This window comes from Pagrus pagrus, assembly GCF_965226575.1.
Source record: "Pagrus pagrus genome assembly, chromosome: 16".
NCBI classification, from domain to species: Eukaryota; Metazoa; Chordata; class Actinopteri; order Spariformes; family Sparidae; genus Pagrus; species Pagrus pagrus.
Window position 1 is genome coordinate 3,917,930 of NC_140200.1, and position 20,047 is coordinate 3,937,976.

At 43.9% G+C, this 20,047-nt stretch overlaps 1 protein-coding gene and 1 long non-coding RNA gene across 3 annotated transcripts in view; one reads left to right on the forward strand and one right to left on the reverse strand.

The window, feature by feature from the left end:
- ccdc85cb (coiled-coil domain containing 85C, b) overlaps positions 1 to 19,644 on the forward strand; it is a 46,896-nt gene extending 27,252 nt beyond the window's left edge. The window contains exons 2-7 of one of the 2 annotated variants that reach the window (XM_084378510.1): positions 4,608 to 4,687; positions 5,681 to 5,722; positions 10,599 to 10,703; positions 15,144 to 15,236; positions 16,137 to 16,235; positions 17,298 to 19,644. In XM_084378510.1, the coding sequence (XP_084234636.1) occupies positions 4,608 to 4,687; positions 5,681 to 5,722; positions 10,599 to 10,703; positions 15,144 to 15,236; positions 16,137 to 16,235; positions 17,298 to 17,387 (509 nt within the window). In that variant the 3' untranslated portion in view covers positions 17,388 to 19,644. The remainder of the gene's footprint in view (positions 1 to 4,607; positions 4,688 to 5,680; positions 5,723 to 10,598; positions 10,704 to 15,143; positions 15,237 to 16,136; positions 16,236 to 17,297) is intronic. The other variant, XM_084378511.1, reaches the window with a different exon arrangement.
- Positions 1,366 to 3,057, reverse strand: LOC311272228. Its single transcript, XR_014624544.1, has 3 exons — positions 2,947 to 3,057; positions 2,677 to 2,801; positions 1,366 to 1,678 (listed from the first exon to the last, which is right to left on the reverse strand). It is a non-coding gene; the product is annotated as an uncharacterized lncRNA (long non-coding RNA).
- Positions 19,645 to 20,047: the final 403 nt, after the last annotated feature.

The following is a 20,047-nucleotide window of genomic DNA, read 5'->3' on the forward strand; positions in this document are numbered from 1 at the left end:
GAAAAAAAAAAAAGCTACGTTGCACCAGTGCCCTCTCCAAAACACACCTTTTTTTAAGAGCTGGAGACAATGGAGGGAGAGGTTAAAGCAGAGGGATCCAGTAAAAACAAGGGGAAAGAGAGGGAAACTGGGAGTGGAGCTGTGTGAGGAGGGAGTGGCCGCTGGAAGTGGGTCACAGCGGCATTGACGTGATACAAAGTGACGCGCCGAGAGAGAGAGAGGGGGGAAACGGACTCGCGCCACTGTCTGCGTCACCTTCCCGTCCCCAGCGCGCACGCACGCACACACACATGCGCTCACATTAAGAGCTCTCACGTGCTCTCGGTTCATTGGGTAAACAACACTTGTGCCGGGGTAAAAATAGCCCTACTTGTGCACCGTGAGGACAAGGTTCCCCCTGTCGCTCTCTGCCTCCCTCTCTGTATTGTTTACCTCTTAGTTGGCCACTTTTTACTTTCCCCACTCGATCAGCTCTTAAGATCACATTCAGGTTATGCATAAGTAATAACGGCCTCTCCCCCGGATGCTTGTTGTGTATAACGAGTTGGATGCAGAGCCGAGTTTCGCAGGGTAATTATTTTGCCTCGGCTACTCGATTCCCCCATATGATCCGCGGCTGCTTCGCGGAGCGGTGAGGAAGAGTTTGTGAAGCCGGAGGCATGGAGGGGATAAAAGGATGGAGGAGTGGCGAGGGATCCAGGGAGCCACTTTAATTGCCTGACCCCCGTCTCCCACCAGGATGACTCCTCGGAGCCGGGTGTTAAAGAGAGGGTGACGGCTGGATTCTCCCTGCAGATCCCTGCGGCTCTGTGCCTGTGTGTACAGTGTGTGTGTGTGTGTGTGTGTGTGTGTGTGTGTGTGCATGGGAGGTGTCGGGGCGTTTTCGTGCGTGTTTTGTGTTCCTGTGAATGTTCCCACGGCGGATCTGCACATATTTAAGCAGGACCACTTAATCATGTCATGTGTGATGTTGAAGTGATGCGCTCTGGGTTTTAACACACACACACACACACACACACACACACACACCCCCGATAACACTTCAAAGGCTTAGAGATGGGGAGAGGACGGGGGGAGCTGTGGTATGTGACGACGGCTCATGACGGTGGGATTCCTCACCGTGGGTCAACTCTGGGTTCTTCTAGTCAAATCTATATCGAGATTTATCTTTGATTACTTATCTTGATTTTTGTTTAATTAGTTCTTAGGAGATAAAAAAGTAAGCCTGACACACTCAGATTACTTTTGAGTTTATTGGATTACTGATGGAGAGATCTCAATCTCTGTAAGTAATCTAAATATACACACCACTGAGGGGGGAAAACATTAATTTTGCGTCCTCCCCCACTCTTTTTTTCCCGAGGCTCCTCTCTCTCTCTCTGTTGTTTGAGTGCGCTGGTGATGACTGAAGGCCGAGGAACCTTCATCCTAATCGGCTTGAGATCTGGCCGCAGGTCAGGCCAGCAGATGAATCCAGATTAGAGGGTCACAAGGCAGGAAGAGAGGATTAGCAGCTCTGGCCACTGCAGCCTCCTCCTCTAGCAGCATGAGCGTCCATCTAACCGGCCAACTGACGGCACTGTCTGCACCGGGCCTCGGAAAAGTCAAGTGGCTGGACATGGATAGGCCCACAGGCCCTGCTGGGGCTACTGTCACTTACCCCCGTACCACTGTAGGCCTGGGAGAGGATGAAAATATGATGGATTTCTGTAACTTAATCTAAAAGATGCCACGCTTTTGAACATGGAGCATGGAGAAGGGATTTTCTGTTTTACTACTGATATCAACCGTCTCCACACTTTCATTATACGCAGCCGGTCCAGCGTATTAATGATAATGTAACGTTTGGAGGAGGGATAGACTGATTATCGGGGCTGATGTTCATTTTTCTGATCATCGGTATCATTTTGTGTTTGCCGTTATGATTATAAAGTGCGTTACTTTGTCTCCGAAGCAGCATCGACTCCGTCTGTAGTCTGACTCAATGCTGTGCCAACAACACTATCTGACTGGTTACACGTCACAACTAATAACTATCAACACTGAACGATCTGAAGCTGCAGAGTAACTAGTAATTAAAGTTAGCAAATGAACAAACAAATGTACAAAGTAGCATGAAATGGAAATACTCAAGTAAAGTACTGCAAAATTGTGCTTAGTTACATTCCATCACTGGTTATTTCTAAATTTAGACACTGAGATTTTCATTTTTACTTCAGATATTGATCATCAGACTCCTGATGACTTATAATCGGTATGGGTATCGGCCCTGAAAAAACAATATAGGTCGATCAATAGTTCAGACTGCTGAAGTGAGAGGACAAAAACAAAAACATCCAGCTGCATGTATGTGTGAACCCGGCTTGTTTAATATTTTACCCTGACGGTGGACGCAGGGTTTCTTGTTTTGCGTGATGTTTAAGAAGTCTCTGCAGAAAGTTGGCCTCAACCCTCTGTCTTCAGTGTAACATACTACATGTCCACATATGTGTGACACAAGGAACCTCCACAAGTCCAGAGTGAGTGTTTCTGATATTGTGTTTCTGCAGAACAGCACCCCCTGGTCGCAAAGTGCTGGTCAAGAAGGTTACATGAACGACACAGGCTGGTTCGACTTGTTAGGCTCACTTAAACAAACTAAGGTCAAAGTTAGCATCTTGTGTGTGTGTCTGGTACCTTTCATAAGTGACTTCTCATCTGCATCTGATCTCAGCCCAGCGTTCTCATCAGCAGCCTCCTCCGTTGACTTTGTTATATCTCCCCATCAGCCTCTCCGCTCTCTGCCTCTCGCTCTGCTTCCACTTAGAAAACAAAACAACATAAAGCTGTGTGCGCAGCGCTGCGCTCCCGACGAGCTGCCGGTGTGCGCTTCCTATGCGCACGTCGGCTTTGATCTCGCTGTAAATTAAACATGCCTTTTTAGATAACAGGCTCTGTGCCACCTACTGAGTCAAACTGCACCTCCACTCTCCACACAGCTTCTTCACATCCCCGGTTTGAACTTGATTCATGCAGACGCAGATTTGCTGCTTCATCAGGATCGACAACAGTTGAGGGGAATCTCTGCGGAGCAATTAGGGCCGCAGTTGCATTGTTATACAGTATTGAGACACTTTTGCAGCAAATCCCATCAAATATAACACTGATGTCTGTCTCACCGTGTGTGATTGACACAGGAGAATGTGTGCCAAACTGGGAAGTGGCCCCCATAAAGTACCAGGTCAAAAGTTGGGTCAAGCAGTGCTAATCTGGGTGGGAACGCTCGGTGCTTGACCCCTGACATCAGGCTGCAACTAGTTTTTTTGGCACATGAGGGCTTTGTACAAGGCACTTTACGTGGCAGATGGATTTGAAGAGTAACAATTGTGATAGTTAACAGTTCCTAAAAGCCAACAGGCCTCAATTTAGGGCTTTAAGCCACTAGACGGAAAAATAGATCACCGGGAGGGAATCGTAAAGATGACGTAAAGTTTTCAGTTCCTCAGACTCTGAGGATTTGAAGCTGTTGTCTGATTTGTTTGATTTTAAATTGGATAACTTTTGGTTTTTGACTGTTGAATGTAATACTGATTCTGGGAAATTGTGATTGCATTAGAGCCCGATCGATATATCTGTTGGCCGATATTATCGTCTGAAATTGGCCTATCACAGATATCATATCGATCATATGTTGCCCCACATGCACCAATATTAAACCTTTTGTTTATAGCGGTTATAATACGGAAAACGAAGCCCTGGGTAATTTATAAATGTTAAATTCCATGTGAAGTTGACTGTTTCAGTGCACTGATGTTAATTAGCACAATAAAGGTTATTACTTTAAAATATCTCCATGACATATCTTGTTTTCTGACATGTTTTTTGGCTAAAATCCCGGCTTAATCATATAGATAATCGATAAATCATCATTAGGTACAGCATTACTAGAATTATTTCTGATACCTGTTATAACTTATTAGTCTAATAAGTTAGGTGATGACTTAATACTTGCAAAAATATACTGCCAATTAGCAAATGCTAACATGCTAAACTTCTATGGTGAACATGGTACATGTTATACGAGCAAAACATAAAAATTTGAGCGTTTTCACTGTGCAAATGCTGCATGCTAATGTTAGCATTTAGCTAAGTGCAGCCTCACATTTAGCCGTTAGCATTGCTGTAGACTCTGTAGAACAAAAGTAATTGATTAGTTGTAAAGTAACAGATGAAATGATAATAAAATTAATACTTATTGCCATCCCACTTAAGTAACTTCTCTGTGTAACATGGCCTCTCATTTATCTGCTTATAATCGAACTAGAAATGTAAACATGTGGTCCAGTTTGCTAAAATCAGACCTCTGCGTGTTGTTTTTGTGCTGCAGAGGAATTATTTTGAAGTCTCTGACGTAGACTTTGACCGTCATGTGAAACCCTGCTTGCTCGGAGAGTTCTGGGGTCTCTCAAAGTGCACAGCAACCTTTCGGGCTCTATGTGGTCCTTCTGCTCCAGTGGCCGTGCCTGCCTGCCTGTTTTTTTTCTGTTCGAGCTCTTTGAAATGCTAATCTCTTCTCCTTCCCCATCTTTTCTTCTCCATCTCTCTCTCTCTCTCTCTCTGTCCTCCAGATCCCTCCTCCAACTACATCAGGCAGCTGGAGACGAAAGTGCGGATCCTGGAGGACGACAACAATAAGCTCCTCTCGCAGGTAAGCCTCGCACGTAGTAAATACGGCCCAGTCAAACTGCTACTTGAACTAATACCCTAATGAAACGCCCTCTTGTGCAACTTTCCAACTCAGCCCCAGGATCATGTGATAGGCGAGCCGTGATGCGATGAAGTAGTTTCCCGATGCCTCTGTGAAAGCCACCCCCTCACAACAAGCCCTGCCTGTTAGTTGGAGAATATGTTTATCCATGTTTAATTCATGGGGAGTCAGTAAAGCTTCAGTAGCGAGCAGTGATGTTAGCCCCCGAGGCGAGCTGTGGGAGCGGGAGGGGAGATGAGAGGAGCAGCGAGGAGGAGGGGGGAACGAGGCATTAAGTGACGGTGACAGAATAAAACATTTCTCCCAAAGTTGACCTTGCTCTGACTTCTCCCAAATTTGGAGGGGAGGGGAGGTGGAGAGTGGATTTCTGGTCTGGTTCACTAGGAGTTCACATGTCAGCCTGCAGAGGTGTGCGTTACGGCCGACTCGCGGTGAAACCTCTAACATATTAATTGTTCATGTTAGTGGGGATCAAAGTGGTACGCTCCGGGGTTATGGCTCATTAATTATTAGTAAATACTCACACAGCCTCATGCGTTCTGTTTCCCGATGCGATTCGGTTCATCTGGATGCAGGTCAGGCTGCAGACGGAGCTGCAATTTCACGGTTTTAAATGGCTTTTTTGATTCGGAGCCTTTTATTCTTTTGAAAGCGAAAGTTTTTCTCTCCTCTCTCCGATCGTCTCCCTGCAGATTCACACGTAGGCAGAGAGCGTAGGCCGGGAATCACTGATGCCAAAACCTGAATGATCCTAATAATTAGCAGCTAACCGCTACAATTAGGTGCTACACGGCGCCTCGCAGCAGTCAAGACGTATAACACGACCCCTGCTTCTGGAAATAGTCCTTGTTCACATTTCAAGTGATGATGTGTTTCTCTGTTCTCCTCTCGGCTCCCAATGATGAACCAACACACTGTTTTTCTCTCCTCCAGGCTTATAGCCGCTATAGTTTATCACAGATACAGACGAAAAAGGTAACTGTTCCCTGAATGTCGCTATGTGTTGGCCCCTCTGCCGGTCGCTTGGTCGAGCCTCTTCTTTGCCCTTTTCACTCTTTTATCTGTTCGGTGGTGGGACTTTTTCACAGCTTTGAGCTTGTTTGCTTTCTCCTATGCAGAGGGTGGACACAATAAAAGCAACGCCTGTACAATGAAGTGCAAAGATTTAACGTATGTTGACACTCAAAGGTGATGAATCTCCTCTGTGGTAACATTTAAAGGAAAGCTTTGGTATTTTGAGCAGCGTGCTTATTCTCTTTCCTGCCAAATGTTGGATAAAAAAATTGAGACTACTTTCATGTCTATACATTGAATATGTAGCTAAAGCCAGCAGCCGGTGAGCTTAGCTTAGCTTAGCATGTAGTCTAGAATAGGGGGAAGAAGCTAGAAGAAGAAATCGTCATCTACTAGATTTCATGCTTTTCTCAGTTTTAAATCATATTAAACTGAATATCTTTGGTTTTTGGGCCGACAAAACAAGACTTTAAAGACATCACCTTGGACTTTGAGACACTTTAATGGACATTTTTCACTGTTTTTTGACATTTTATAGATCAAACCATTGATTTTATCCTGATAAAAGTAATGGGCAGATGAATTGTTAGTTGCAGCCCTAAATTTTACACTTATATGTTGGTTGACTCCAGGAAGTCAATGTACCTGGACAAACAATAACCTGCACTTACCCCCAAAAACATTTTGAGTGGATCTAGATAACAAAATAAAGCATTTAATTATTTAGTGAGCCTCAGAGCCTCATCTCAACTTTGTTTAGTGAATAAGCACCTTTAACAAAATGTCGAAATACGACTTCGCGGCCACGTTCAGCTGCTCGGTGTTCCTGATATTTTGTCCATTAAATCAAAGTGCAGCCTCAAACGTTACCACAGAGCTGATTCACCTGTGTGACGCAGTGTCGCTGGTATAACCCTGCAGGAGTTGGACTGCATTGCCTTGAAGAGGTGTTGCTTCTGTGTCCGGCCCTTGTTTATGCACTGCTAGCATGCTACGCTAACGAACGAGCACAGGTGGCCCTGCTTGTATGTGGCCTATCTTGGCAAGAAAGCCTTCCTCTGTCCTTGGAGCAGTTTTTGCGCAGCACAGTGAGTGTTTTGGTGCGGAGGTACCTCAGGTGAATGACTGCTACATTGTGCTTTGGTGCATAAATGACACACGCTTGTCCGGGCTTGTCGGGACGTCTGGTGGGCTGAATAATTAACGATGAGGGGGGGGAACACAGGTAGATCCAGGTATCTATAATGCATGGCTGACAACTGGTGTGTGAGAGTGACTGAAGAATGAGGGAATGTCTGTCTGGAGTTGAATTAAAATACTTTCTTGATGGTTGTGTCATGAATAAACTTAACTTTCCATTACATTGTCAGCTGGGTGATGAAAACACAAGCGTACTCCAGTAAATAATGGAAAACGAGAGCTATTTAACTGAACTCTTATGCAAGAAGCCACTTACTGCTGAGCCTGAATACTAGCAGGTGGAATTGTTACAATGGATTAGTTGCCTCAATGGACACATTGCCTAACTTCCTGTGTTATGAAACTGGCCCAGTGGAAGTAGTATCGAGCCCTGACGGAAACAATGGCCTCTTATCGCAGGAATGTTGACCCTCGAAACCAGCTGAGCCAAAGGATTTTACTGTACTGAAGGGAGCAGGGAGCGAGTTAACAACGAGGTCCCACGGTCAATATTAAGAAAGGGACCTGTACAGCACAGGTGTGAACACAATGAGGAAAACAGGTGTGTGTTCATGTGCACGCCCAGGCTCAGACTCAAACATGCCCAGCTACGTGCATGTACACGAATTGTGACTTTCAACCATTAACTTATCTCTGTTAACTCAGTGAAGTGTGAGTCATGAACGTGTAAGTGCTCAGCGTCACTCTGTGAAATGAATGATTTATGCGACAGATTCAGACGACGCTCCGTCCGTTAGCTTTGAATGATTTGATTTGAATGATGAAAGAGGTTAATGAAGTAACGATACGGCTGATTTATTGACTGATAAATGAGATCGGCTGATAGAAGATAGATGGGAACAGCTTTCCCTTTCTGTGTGCGTCCCATGATGCCGAGTGCAGCGGGAACGGTGACACTCATTTTTAATACAACTGGTCGTTGATTTGAGACAAAAGCAGGCTTCACATTTCTAATGACAACGCTTTGTCCACAAGTTAGAAAACCGTCTCTCTGACTTTTAATGTTGCTAGCTAACTGGCTTAAAGACAAGAACCCTGTGAAAGCAAATCTCCACTAATCAACTTTACTTTTATGATTTTTAAAGTGTAAATGAAAAAATAAAATAAAATAAACAAAATAAATAAAATTAACAAATTTAAAAAAATTCAAATAAAATAAAAACATAAACAAAAATTAACAAAAATTTAAAAATTGAAGAAATTAAAAAAAAAATAAAAAAAAATATATAAAATAATTTTGATAAAAAAAAAAATAAATAAAAAAAAATAAAAAAAAACAAAATAAATAAAAAATAAAATTACAAAAATCACAAAAAAATTTAAATTAAAAAAATGTAAAATAAAATAAAAATGAAATAAAAAAATAAACAATAATAAATAAATAAATATAGAAAATCTATTCTGTAGCAATACTTACATGTTTTGTTCAGCGAGCTAAACTCCACTAATGAACACTTATTTTATGATTTCTAAAGTTTAAATGAAATCATTAGAAGTAAAAAGCTAACATGAGGCTATACACACTTAAACTGACCAGTCTATGAGCTGTAGTCTCTTTTAGCCACTTGTTAGCAATCCCCTTTTTAAAGACACCTAAAGGCTTTATAATTCAGACGTGGGGGATTTACGGACATATTTGTCATAGAATAAAACTTCTAGAGCATTCAACTGAAAAACCCACCGACTTCGAGACGAGGGTACCTGAAGTGAAAAAATGCTAACTTATAATGGTTTTTTAGGACCGACTCCCCCCAGCACCCTATTTCACTAAATTACAGCACTGCTCAAGGAGCACACCGCCGTCCTCTCTACCCTTTTGTCAAGGTGCCATCACCCCTGCTCCTCTTAAGTCAAGCAGGAAATGATGCGTGACGTACACAGCTTCTCCCCGTCAGCTCCAAGAACACTGTGATGAATGGATCGACGGAGGGACCCGAGTTTTTAGCCAGGAAGACAGCGGAGGGTCAACTGTCCCCCAGCTGTCTGGCAAACAAATAGCTTTGTTGGTCTCTGTGGTCGAGGTCAACTCAGGAAGGGGAATAAAAAAAAAGTTGGAGCCGTGTGTTGGTTTGTAAAGACGGACTTCAGTGTAAGAGGAATATTCATTATGACGATGTGTTTCACGTCGCTCCTCCAGATATGACATTTAGGGCGTAGCTCGCCGACAGACACAAAGCCTGGAGAAATGGCACAGAGATGTTGGCAAAGGTGCAGAATCGAGGGCATGAATATGGAAACCCAAAGGATAGAAAGCGCCGAGGGAAGGATTGTGAAAGGTTAGAGGAACACCAGCAGGATACTAAGCTGCAGGAGAACGGGGGAGAGGAGACGGGGGGATATCAAAGGACAGAGGAGACAAGGGGAATGCTGATTGTAGCTCTGTGTGTGTCTGTGTGTGACTGTGCACCTGTGTGAGATAATACAGAGGCAGACAACACAGCACAATGCCCACGCATTCACAGACGCACACCCACAGCTCATTGGGCTATTTATTGCCCGAGCGCTGGCGGGCATCACGTGCGTTCACACGCAGAGGGGAACGCTAGTGCGTGACATGAGAAATGTCATAAGGAAGCGGTGGTGTCGCCGCGTTCCTGCCTACAGAGCGCAGCCAGGCTGGTTACCGCCCCCAGGAACCAGTGGTCTTTGGCTGCTAATGAGGACAAATCTTAGGAACTCTGTCCCGGCGTAATGGCCCCTCCGTGATGACACAACGTGATACAGCCCGGCGCGCTCCAAGTGCCATTTATGTAGCGAGCCCGAAACAAATGAAAAATCAGCTTTGCAAATGAGGTGCTTGAAGTGGCGGCGTCAGAGTGACGATGAGAGTGCAGGTGCAAGTGTAGGACGGGGACAAAGCCTCCGTAATGAACCTTCACTGAGGATCTAACTGCACACAGATAATAAGAGCCTGAGCAACATGAAACTTGATTCAATTTCTGATGATTCAGTTACATCAGACTATATAAACATGTTTGTTGTTCGGTTATGAGACATTTCTAAGCAACTTGAAACTTGTTAACAGTTTATTGAATGTTTTCTGTTTGTAGCTGCAGGATCTTAAGTGAGAACAGGTCCTTGTCAAGGTTAATAAATCTTTTATTATGCACTTATTGTGGCTCCAGGCTGGAATTGAACCGGCTGTGGTTTTAATCTTCAGCTTCAGCAACACTTTAAGTCTTCGTAATGTTAATAAGTATCGTAAAAGGTTTTCGAGGCCCTTTTTACCTGTTAACTCACGGTAAATATAAGGACACTTATATAAAGTTGATGCATTTGCTGGTTACAAAAACGGACTTTGGGTTTTCTTTGGCAAATGTAAAACAAATGGCGCATCTGTATGTTTCAGGTCTTCGTCATGGGCTCTAATCTAAAAGTAGGTCATTGTACAGCTGTAAATATTAAAACCTATATTGGATGTATTAACACTGAAAGATGCAAAAACACTGAGTCACAGAAATGATGGGAAAATGTAAAAAAAAAAGCAGAAAATCACATGAGAAGTTATTTTTGTTTCAGATAATCGGTTGATAAATTGGATTCAGTGTCGGTAAAGTAATGCCCGATGTATTCTCACTTGACGTTTGACATTGAAGCCTCGTGTTTTTCTGTGTTTGTGTGTTTGTTGTGTGCGCAGCAGTGTAACCCAGGTGACCTCCGTGCCCTGAGGAAGGGAATGACCCTGTACCACTCAGAGTCCCAGCTGTCCTCACTGCCCCAGCGCCAGGACGCCATGCACATGGTCAGTACCCGGGAGGCTGCACACACACACACACACACAGACACACACACAGTCATGCACAGGACTGCACAAGAAGGGTACAGGAGTCACACTGACACACACACTCATAACTATCCAATTAAACAGTCATAGTCAAAGATCAGCGCGACGACGCTCGGTACACAACTGCGGTTTCGCGTAGAGACGAGTTAATCTGCACACACACACACTTATAATTGTAGGGGAGAGTGTGTCGGTGCCTCCACAGTCAAGTCAGTTCTAATTCACTTTACTTCTAACTCTCCAATTATACCTCCACAGGCAACCTCAGTCTCTCTTACACATGACAGGAAGTGAAACACACACACACACACACACAGGAGGAAAGAGAGAGGGAATAAAAAGAGAGAGTGAAAGGAGAAAGTCTGTGCATGAGGGGGATGAGACAGACTGGATAGAGAAAGAAAGGAGGAGGAGGAGGAAGAAGAAACTAAGACAGAGAGACATGGATCGAAAATTAAGAGGAGTCAGCCTTCCCTTCTCTTCCTCCCACATCCTCTCTCCTCCTCCTCCTCCTCCTCCTCCTCCTCCCTGGAGCCGGTTTGAACTGAATCCCACTATGAAAGTAATAATCCTCTCCAATCCACCGCCACCCCCTGACCCTGCCAGTGTCTGGGGAGGAGAGGCTGGGTAATTGTTTTCTGACTGCTTAATGAAGGTCAGCGCGGGGCCATGCCACTAACCAGAGGACCGAACCTCAAAAAATCAATGTTGTGTTTTAATCACAGGCCCGATGTGAGACTGCGTTTCTCCGCCACGTCGCACCTGTGGGTCAAAACCGGGCCTCCTCGTCAATAACGTCCGTGAACCTTGACCCCCGCGAGAGGTCTCTCCCAGCAGGAGGAAGGATAAACTGCATATTATCTTGATGGCTGTTCCCCCCCTCCTGCATTTCATTTCACAGTGCACATGGAACAAGGTCATGATATTGACACTGCCTTGGCAACGTGACATTCGATGGGAGGCTGGAAAGTGGCAGTGGATTTGTGTGACTTAGTTACATTCAGTCAGGAGCCGGTTGCATCAGCAGCTCAACCGAAGCCTCGTAATGACACAGATATCAGATCTGTGCTGCTCAGCTAGCTGAACTAGCTAACGGTTAGCACCAACGTTTTGGTGGAACACGGTCAATATATCTGACGGGACACTCGATTTAAGTATTTACACCCGTTAGCTATGAGGTAACAGCTCGGCTAACGGACGGCACGAACATTAGCTCGCTGGAAATTTCCGTGATTGAGTGAGAAGTTCTTTGGAATATGATAAATAAATCTGACCGGAAAGTGTGAAACAACATTTCACAAAAATAACACAATGTACCTCAAAGCACGAAGGAAAATAGGTACCGCTAAACAATTTACTCAAGTACAATTTTGAGGTACTTGTGCTTTAATTGAGTATTTCTCTTTTCCATAACTTCATACTTCCACTCCACTACAGTTTGGACTACATACTTACTTTGCAGATTCAGATTATTAATAGCATTTTTTAATTAATGTATTTTATTGGTAATCAAACCACCAATCAGGAAAACACTGAATATCAGATCAGATAATCAGGCCGGGCTGATAATGGATCCATCCCTGGTCCAAAGCTAACAAAATCAATCTACTAGCACCCCTTGAAGCTTTAAGTGTGAAGTAGAAATACACAATAAATGTTTTTTTTTAGGTTTGGGATGTTGGGAGGGACAACCTTGTTGTTGTCTTGTCGTCACTGTGAGGAAACCAGGCTGCCAGCGCAGACAAATATATATATATACTGGAAAATCAGTTGCATGCAGCACACAATAACTTCACGTCCTCTTCTTTTGATGGTGTTGTTGCCGTGCCGACTCCTCGGACACGCACTCATGTTGAGCTGTGTGGTGATCGATCGCCTGCTCTCTGATTCTGACCCGGTTCATCCACGTGTGAGAGAAAAGGCCTTGTTGTAAGAGGGAGAGGGAGAATGAAAGAGAAACGTGAGAGAAGACTTCTAAGAGCAAAACTCGAGTGAACTGGACTCTTGGTGTTGGTGAACCCTTCCCAATCTATCGGCTCATTCTTTATATTTAGTCTTTTAGTCTCATTCCTCAGTTTCAGGTCAGCGAGTGTGCGTGAGATGGTTGGGTAGAAAACAAGAAAGAATAAAAAAGAAAAGATGGATAGAGAAGAGAGGAGGCAGGCCAGCCAGCGCGATCCTCACAAACACTCAACAGTCGGCTCTGATTCTCTACGCTCCGACTCCAGGCCATTGATTCTGACAGCGTTTGCTTCTCCTCCTTCATCTTGCGAGGGCCTTAAAATCAAGCCTGTTTACGCAGGCAAGTCATCTCCAAACGTACATCCATACGAAGAGTAAACATCGCCCGGAGCTGTGCTGAGTTTTCTGCGCTGTCCAAATCCGTTTCTGTGCCGCGCGGCTCCAGATCAAAATAAATTAAAGAAAGCTGGCCCCCGACGCTCGCGGGGAGTGTTTGTACATTTCAAACAATAGCTTTAACCCACATAAGAGAGCATCAAACGGAGGCGACAGTGATTTACATGTTTTGTGCTCGTAGTTGACTTCAAAGTCGGCTGCAGAAGAGCTTTTATGGAAAATGAAGCTATTACAATTGTTGCTGCGAACATTTAACAGAAGAAACACACTTAACTCAAGAGGATTGTTATGTATCATAATGTGGACAATAAATATCAGCCTGTACATCACTGCTGTCCGTGTTTCTAAAGGAGCTGGCTCGTGTTTGATCCTACAAAATAAAAGTCCTTCTTAGTTTTTGGATTATCTTCCAGCCCTGCAGTCAGACACATGTTTCTGTTTATTGAAGCTTCGTCTGAGCGTCAGCGTGCAGACTTGAAGTTCATCCTTGATACTTAACAATACTGTGGTTCAATTCAAAAGTTTAGCAAAAACAAAGTATTGATTATCAAGCAGAATAATAACTCGTAGGTAGTTTAACAGTGCATAATATTTTATAAACTAAAGATGCATCTCCTGTGACAAATCTGAATTTGCGAAGTAACAACCAACTTACAGCTGTTGAATGAATGTAATGGACTCAGAAATGTATCAAAGTAAAAGTATAAAAGTAGCATAACGCTGAAATACTCAAGTAAAGTACAAGTACTTTGAAATATGTCTTCAGTTACGTACTTAACTCCTCACAGCTCCAAGAACCGGCACCGAACGTCTGGTCAAATGTCGGCTCGGTAGACTGTTTTTGTTTCGGTGAAGGTCTCGCTTGACTTTCTGTATTTTGATTTGTAGCACGTTGTTAAGTGACGTGTTGTTGTGATATCAGCTGAATGTTAATATAGAAACAATGTGCAGAGTGTTTTGAAAACTCTCGGTGCATTCAAAGGACGCTCGCCTTTTTATACAACGATGAAAGTCACGTTAACCTTTTCATTTTCGTTTTTGTCCACAATTTTCTCGTAGAAGCTCATGAATTAAATGTCTTTTGGCAGAAAAAAGTAATTTCCATGCTATCAGGGCATGTCTGAATATTTTAAAACCCCTAACTGTGTGTGGATAACATCAACTTTTACATGAAGAAGTTTGCAGTTTATACATATTGATGAGCTTTTGTCATTAAATCATCACTGTACGTTCAATGCAAACAGCTGTAACAGTCATTCTTGTGCATGTCAGGTGAGCAGCCAGGCTGTAACCTGCAGCACCATCGAGAAAATCTATTTTTCGTGTGGCTGATTTGACATGAATAGACTGTTGGGCAGTGTCCACCACACGTCCCTCTGGGCTGCAGCGGGATTATTATTTTATCTCTGTGCTATTAGGTTTGTGTGGGCTCACTCTGGCACCTAAATGGGGCCAGCGGGAGCGGAGGGAGCTGACAAACCCCATCGCTAGCGAGAGGAGAATTGAACTCGGGCTAACAAAGCCACGGAGCTGTGTCTAATTCAGGGCCCTGATGCCAGGTTTACAGTGAATGGTGCCATTGTGTGTCCCAGAGATCTCTGTGTCCCTCTAACAGAGAGCCACTGTCTGGAACTAACCGGGGGGTTGGGATGAGTCAGGCAAACCCCCAGGTCCTCTTCCTGGCTGGCTGCTCCCATCACAGCAGGTTAAATCAACAGTGTGCAGGTAGCAGACCTGGCTGCGAGTTGAATACATGGTGGAAGAAAAACACGACGGGAGGGGAGGTGATTTGAGTCGGGATGAAAGGGATGGCATTTTCACTGCTGCAGTACAAGAAATGCCTCCTGTTGAATCAGAACCAAACACCCTCTGAAACAGGAGAGTGAGGTGTCGTGAGGTGGTGACTCCTGGGTTAAACACAAACATCTGTGTGGCGACAGATGTGACGAGAGCCTGACTCTTCTTCCTCGTCTCTCACATCTTTGTTTTTTTCTTCTGTGGGAAGATGTGACTCAATATTATTTTTCTTTCTCCCTGCAGGGTACTGGCCGTCTCCCAACCAGCGAGTCCTCTCCGGCCACGGGCTACCTGTCCTGCGTCCAGAAGCCCGAGGCGGTGGTGCACGCCATGAAGGTACTGTTCTGTATTCACTTAGTTAATTGGATCTCAGGGTAATTGTGCGCTGGTTCCTCTGATCACTGTCACACAAGCTGGAATCCAGTTTTGTTGTTTTTTTCCCACCAAACTGGATTTTGAAATGTTCCACGTTGACCTCAGGCCCACTGTTTCACTGCATACTCTGCTGTGCAACAGTGAACAGCACTACACTGTCAAATACACTGACTGGAAAGTGTAAAAGAGAAATATTTTACCAGAGCGATCGGTCCGTCAACGGGCCCAACGCCAGACCGAGATGAATCGCTGAGATTCCAGGTTCAGACCTCTGAAACTGGATCCAGAATCAGAGGTCAGGAACCAGGCTTCAAAAACATGTTGATGCAAAAGTTTTATAAATAACGGAAAGTCCTGAAAGAGCTCCAAAGAAATCCATTTGTGATGATAACAACCCTTTAAAGGGGCACTAGGTTGTTCTGGAGAATAAATCCAAACTCAGAATTTTAATATTTACAGTTTTAATGAGGTGATAATACAAACTCAGAAATATTTATTGTTACCATAAGTGAATAAACAAGTTGTTCTCAGAGGAAAATAAGGTCCCCAGTACACTGTTTGAAGCTAGACAGGTGGCAGGGTCCGCCACATATAAACAGAATAAGACAGTATGAAATTGTGTCGGCGTTTCAGGTCAGTTATTATGTCATGAAAGTCATGAAAATGAAGATTTGGGGGGTCGTTGATTTTGGCATAAAAATCAGTTAATGAAGTTCTTCTGATTAAAAATGTCTTCCCCAAAACTACGTAGTGCTCCTTTAAATACCAGAATAAAACTACAAAATAAAATGCACTAACAGCTTTCAAGAAAACAGGAGCACACACACGTGTACATACTAACTCCTCACTGTCTGCCGTCAGGTGCTGGAGGTCCACGAGAACCTGGACAAGCAGGCTCCTGAGGACTACGAGGACGACCTCAGCGAGAAGGAGAAGGCCATTGTGCGAGAGATGTGCAACGTGAGTGCAAAACACTGACTCGTCTATTCTAGCTTCCTACTTCTTAGAAAATAAGCACATAAGGAAAACTGTGCAGAGGAAGTAAAGCGAGCATGAGGTGCGAGTGTGATCAGTGTGACATGTGACACTGTCCTGTGCGATATGCCGAGCATCGCCGTAAACACGAGGAACCTCGTTCCCATAATGCTCCTGTTTGTTCTGTCTGCTGGTCCGTTTTTTTGTCCTCGTCTTCCTCCACTGGGTGCAAATCAGGTCACTTTTTGAGCTGCTTCCACTAATGAGGAAGCCTCATTTAGACTCATTTGGTTTGGAATGACACTTGCAGCAGTGTCCCGGCCACAGCGCTCCCTCTTTCTCCCTCTTTCTCCCTCTTTCTCCCCCTCTCTCTCTCTCCTCCCTGCTCCAGAGCCAACTCTAAACTGGAAAGCCCTGAGTGGAGGCTCGTAGTTGAGCTGTCAGAGCAATTAAACAAGAGCGGCAGGGAAAAGAGCACTCCCTCCCTCCCTCCCTGCCTCCCCCCTACTCTCCATTCTTTCTCTCCCCCCTCCATCTCCCTCCAATCTTTCTCTGTTGGTGCTGAAAGGCCCGGTCCGGGGATAAAAGCCCCCGCTGATTAGAGAGAAAAAAGCGAGGGCCGGGGCTATCTGGGCCCTGCGGAGGTATGTGGCGGGGGCCAGGAATCCGGGGCGCACTACAATAGTACCTCTGTAATATCACTGGGGTCCCCCGGGGGCCCCTCTCTCTCTCACCAGCACCAGAGCAGCGACCGAGGACAGAGATTCAGAGATAGCTCCGCCATGACATACGTGTGTGTCTGTGTGTGTGTGTGTGTGTGTGTGTGTGTGTGTGTGTGTGTGTGCAGTCTTGGCAGCTCAAAGTCAAACGGAGAGCATTTGAAGTTTTCACTCTTGAAGAAGAAAGTCTTTTCTTTCGTCTTCAGCCGAGCCTCCGTCTTTCAGTCTCTGCCTCTGTGTCTGCCCGTCTCTGTCTGTGTGTCTCGCTCTCCCTCTTCCCTCCCCTCTCTCAACTTCTCTCTCTCTCCCCCTCTGCTTGTGTTTGCAGGTGGTGTGGAGAAAGCTGGGTGATGCAGCCGGATCAAAGCTGTCCATCAGACAGCACCTCTCTGGGAACCAGTTCAAAGGGCCGCTGTAGCGTGGCAACCGCAGAGAGCGAGAGAGAGAGAGATCAGGATTTACAGTACCTACACTCACCTGAAGACACCTCGTACTACACAACCCATCCTGCCGTGCTCCCTACTGCCTACAGCACCCAGCATTCCTTCGACGAACTCTTTAAGACTGGCTAAGATGGCTACTAAATGGACCCGTTAGTCCGTCATCCACATGTACAAACATGTTTTTTTTTTGTCTCTCAGAGCTTACGGAGCGTTGACAACTGGCAGCTAGTTTCACTGATTCGCCGCACAACGATCTCTCTCTGTAAACACCTACAAACACACACCACTTTCAGTCCTTCATAGCATAGCCGTGCTACACCGAGCTAGCGATGCGACATGGTTTTCAAGCACAGTAAAACCCGGACGTGTGGCCGCGAGGGGGCAGAAAGATCTCTTCACGTGTCGCTGGGATCGTGGCGGTATCTTCAGATTAAAGTTTTGATAGTACCTCCGATAGAGACCCTAGCTCCCCGCCACATGTATCGCTCCCCCCTAGTTGTCGACGAGTATAACTAGCATTAGCGTTCTAAAGTGTTAACTGATGTGAAAACCCACTGTGACCTAGCGCCTTTTTGCTCATAAGACGAGTCTATGGATAATAAAAAAGTCTAGAGATCACTGTTAACTTGTGTATATTATGTATAAAAACCATAGCACTACTTCTTCATTGTTATCGTTGATTTTACTTTTATCTATTTTGTATTCTAGCGTGGCCATGTGATCAATTATTTAGTTTGAAAAAAAAGCAAAAAAAAAAAAAGGCACACACACACACAACCGGACCTTAAACAGGGTTTGCTTTTTTTTTTTTTTTTGGTTTTAAAAAAAAAACGACAAAAAAATATAAATGTAATCTTTTTTTCTGTTTCTTTTTTTAAATTCTTTTCCAGATTTAATTGCTGTTTTTCTTCCTTCTTTCTCTGTAACCTCTGAAAATGTATCAAGGCCATTCTGATCAAAACCATCTCCACGGGCTGATGGATAAAATCATTTTCTTACTTGGTGAAATTAACTAAAAAAAAAAAGCTGTATGCTGTGTGCATGCTTGACAATCATTTTCTCAGGTCGGGAGGGCTACAGCTTTACCTTTTGCCCATCTGTGAGTGTGTGCGCGTGTGTTGGCGTGCATGTGTTTGTGTGGACGGAGGAGTGGATGGCTCTCTTGCAGCTGTAGCATCTGCCTGTGAATCCTCTTTTATTTTCTCTCTCTCTATTGAACCCTGGTTACAACTCGGTTGAAGACTGCTGAAGGCATTTGCTGAATCCATGCAACAAAAAAAAAAAAAGGGTTGTCCCGTTAATGAAAATAAAACGTTTTACTAAACCTCCTGAGTTCACTTTGGATTGGCTTTTTTTTTTTCTGGATTGCTCCTAATTCCTTGTTTATCTTTTTTTTCTCTTTAATATCTCAGTAGATGAAAAACTTTTCATAAGCTCGGTCCCTTCCTGTCGTCGTGGATTCAGCAGGTGTGTTTACGCAGCGCATGTTTCTTAAAGTTTTTTTTTTCTTCTTAGGATACGAGAGATAAAGTCTTCCCTTTAGATGTCTCCTGAAAACACTAACATTTAAAAATAAAAAAGTATTTCTTGATGTCAGAGCGAACAAACGCTGTTTGTCAAAGTATTTATTGCCAGGTGTCCGATATAGAGATGGGAGAGCTGTCGGCAGTGTGGGTCGGTTTAGCGGCTGGCGGCTCGGGCTCTCCCATCTCTACTGTTGTTTGTTCCAAATTAGAACATTTCTGAGGCGGGCCCGCCATGCGCCTCCGTCCTCTCCATTAATGGGTCAAAAATAAAAATCAAAGTATGGTTTTTTAAAAGTGTCCTTTTTTCTAGGAACTGATTTGAAGCCATGATACAATTTTGAATACTTTATATATATAAATATATATATATATATAAATACTATATAAGGCATTTGATTTGAGATGTGCCACATTTTTCTCTGCATGGTGTTTTGATTTGGAACCCAACTGTCTTTTCTTTTTTCTCTTTCTTTTTTTAAAACATCTATAGTGTTTCTCTTTTTCTGCCTACACGCTAAAAACCACAGTACAGAATCGTAGACTACAGCGTCAATGTCAGTTCCTGTAGTAACTATCATGGCTGTAACTTCTATATTCATGAGTTTCACTGATGAGATGAAATATTTGGCAGGTGAAGAAGAAAACATGGAATAGGCCACTTTTAGAAAAATGTTTGGGAGAAAATAAACAAAGTTGCTTAATGACACTGTGGAGTGTGGAGTCGTTATTTGATGGGAGTGTTTGCAGGCATGTTGTTCTCCTCAGAGGATGAGCTGGAGCGCCCTCTGTTGGTACACGACTGGAACTGAAACTACTGATGATGTTTTTCTATGAAGTTTTTTACATCAGTGATTTCCAACCAGGTACTCTGAGAGTAATGTCAGAATAATAAACTAAAAAAAAAAATCAAATGTCATTTGATTATATACCTGACCTAGAAATATGAGTAATCTCACCATCAGCCTCAGTCAGATGTAACATGTTAATACCAACTGCAACTGAGAGTGCAGGAAAAATTGTTAGTAGAGAAGTTGAAATAGTTTTTTTTTAAAAAGAAGAAAGAAAAATGGTAACAAAGATTGAAAAATTTGACAAAGTTACAGGTAATG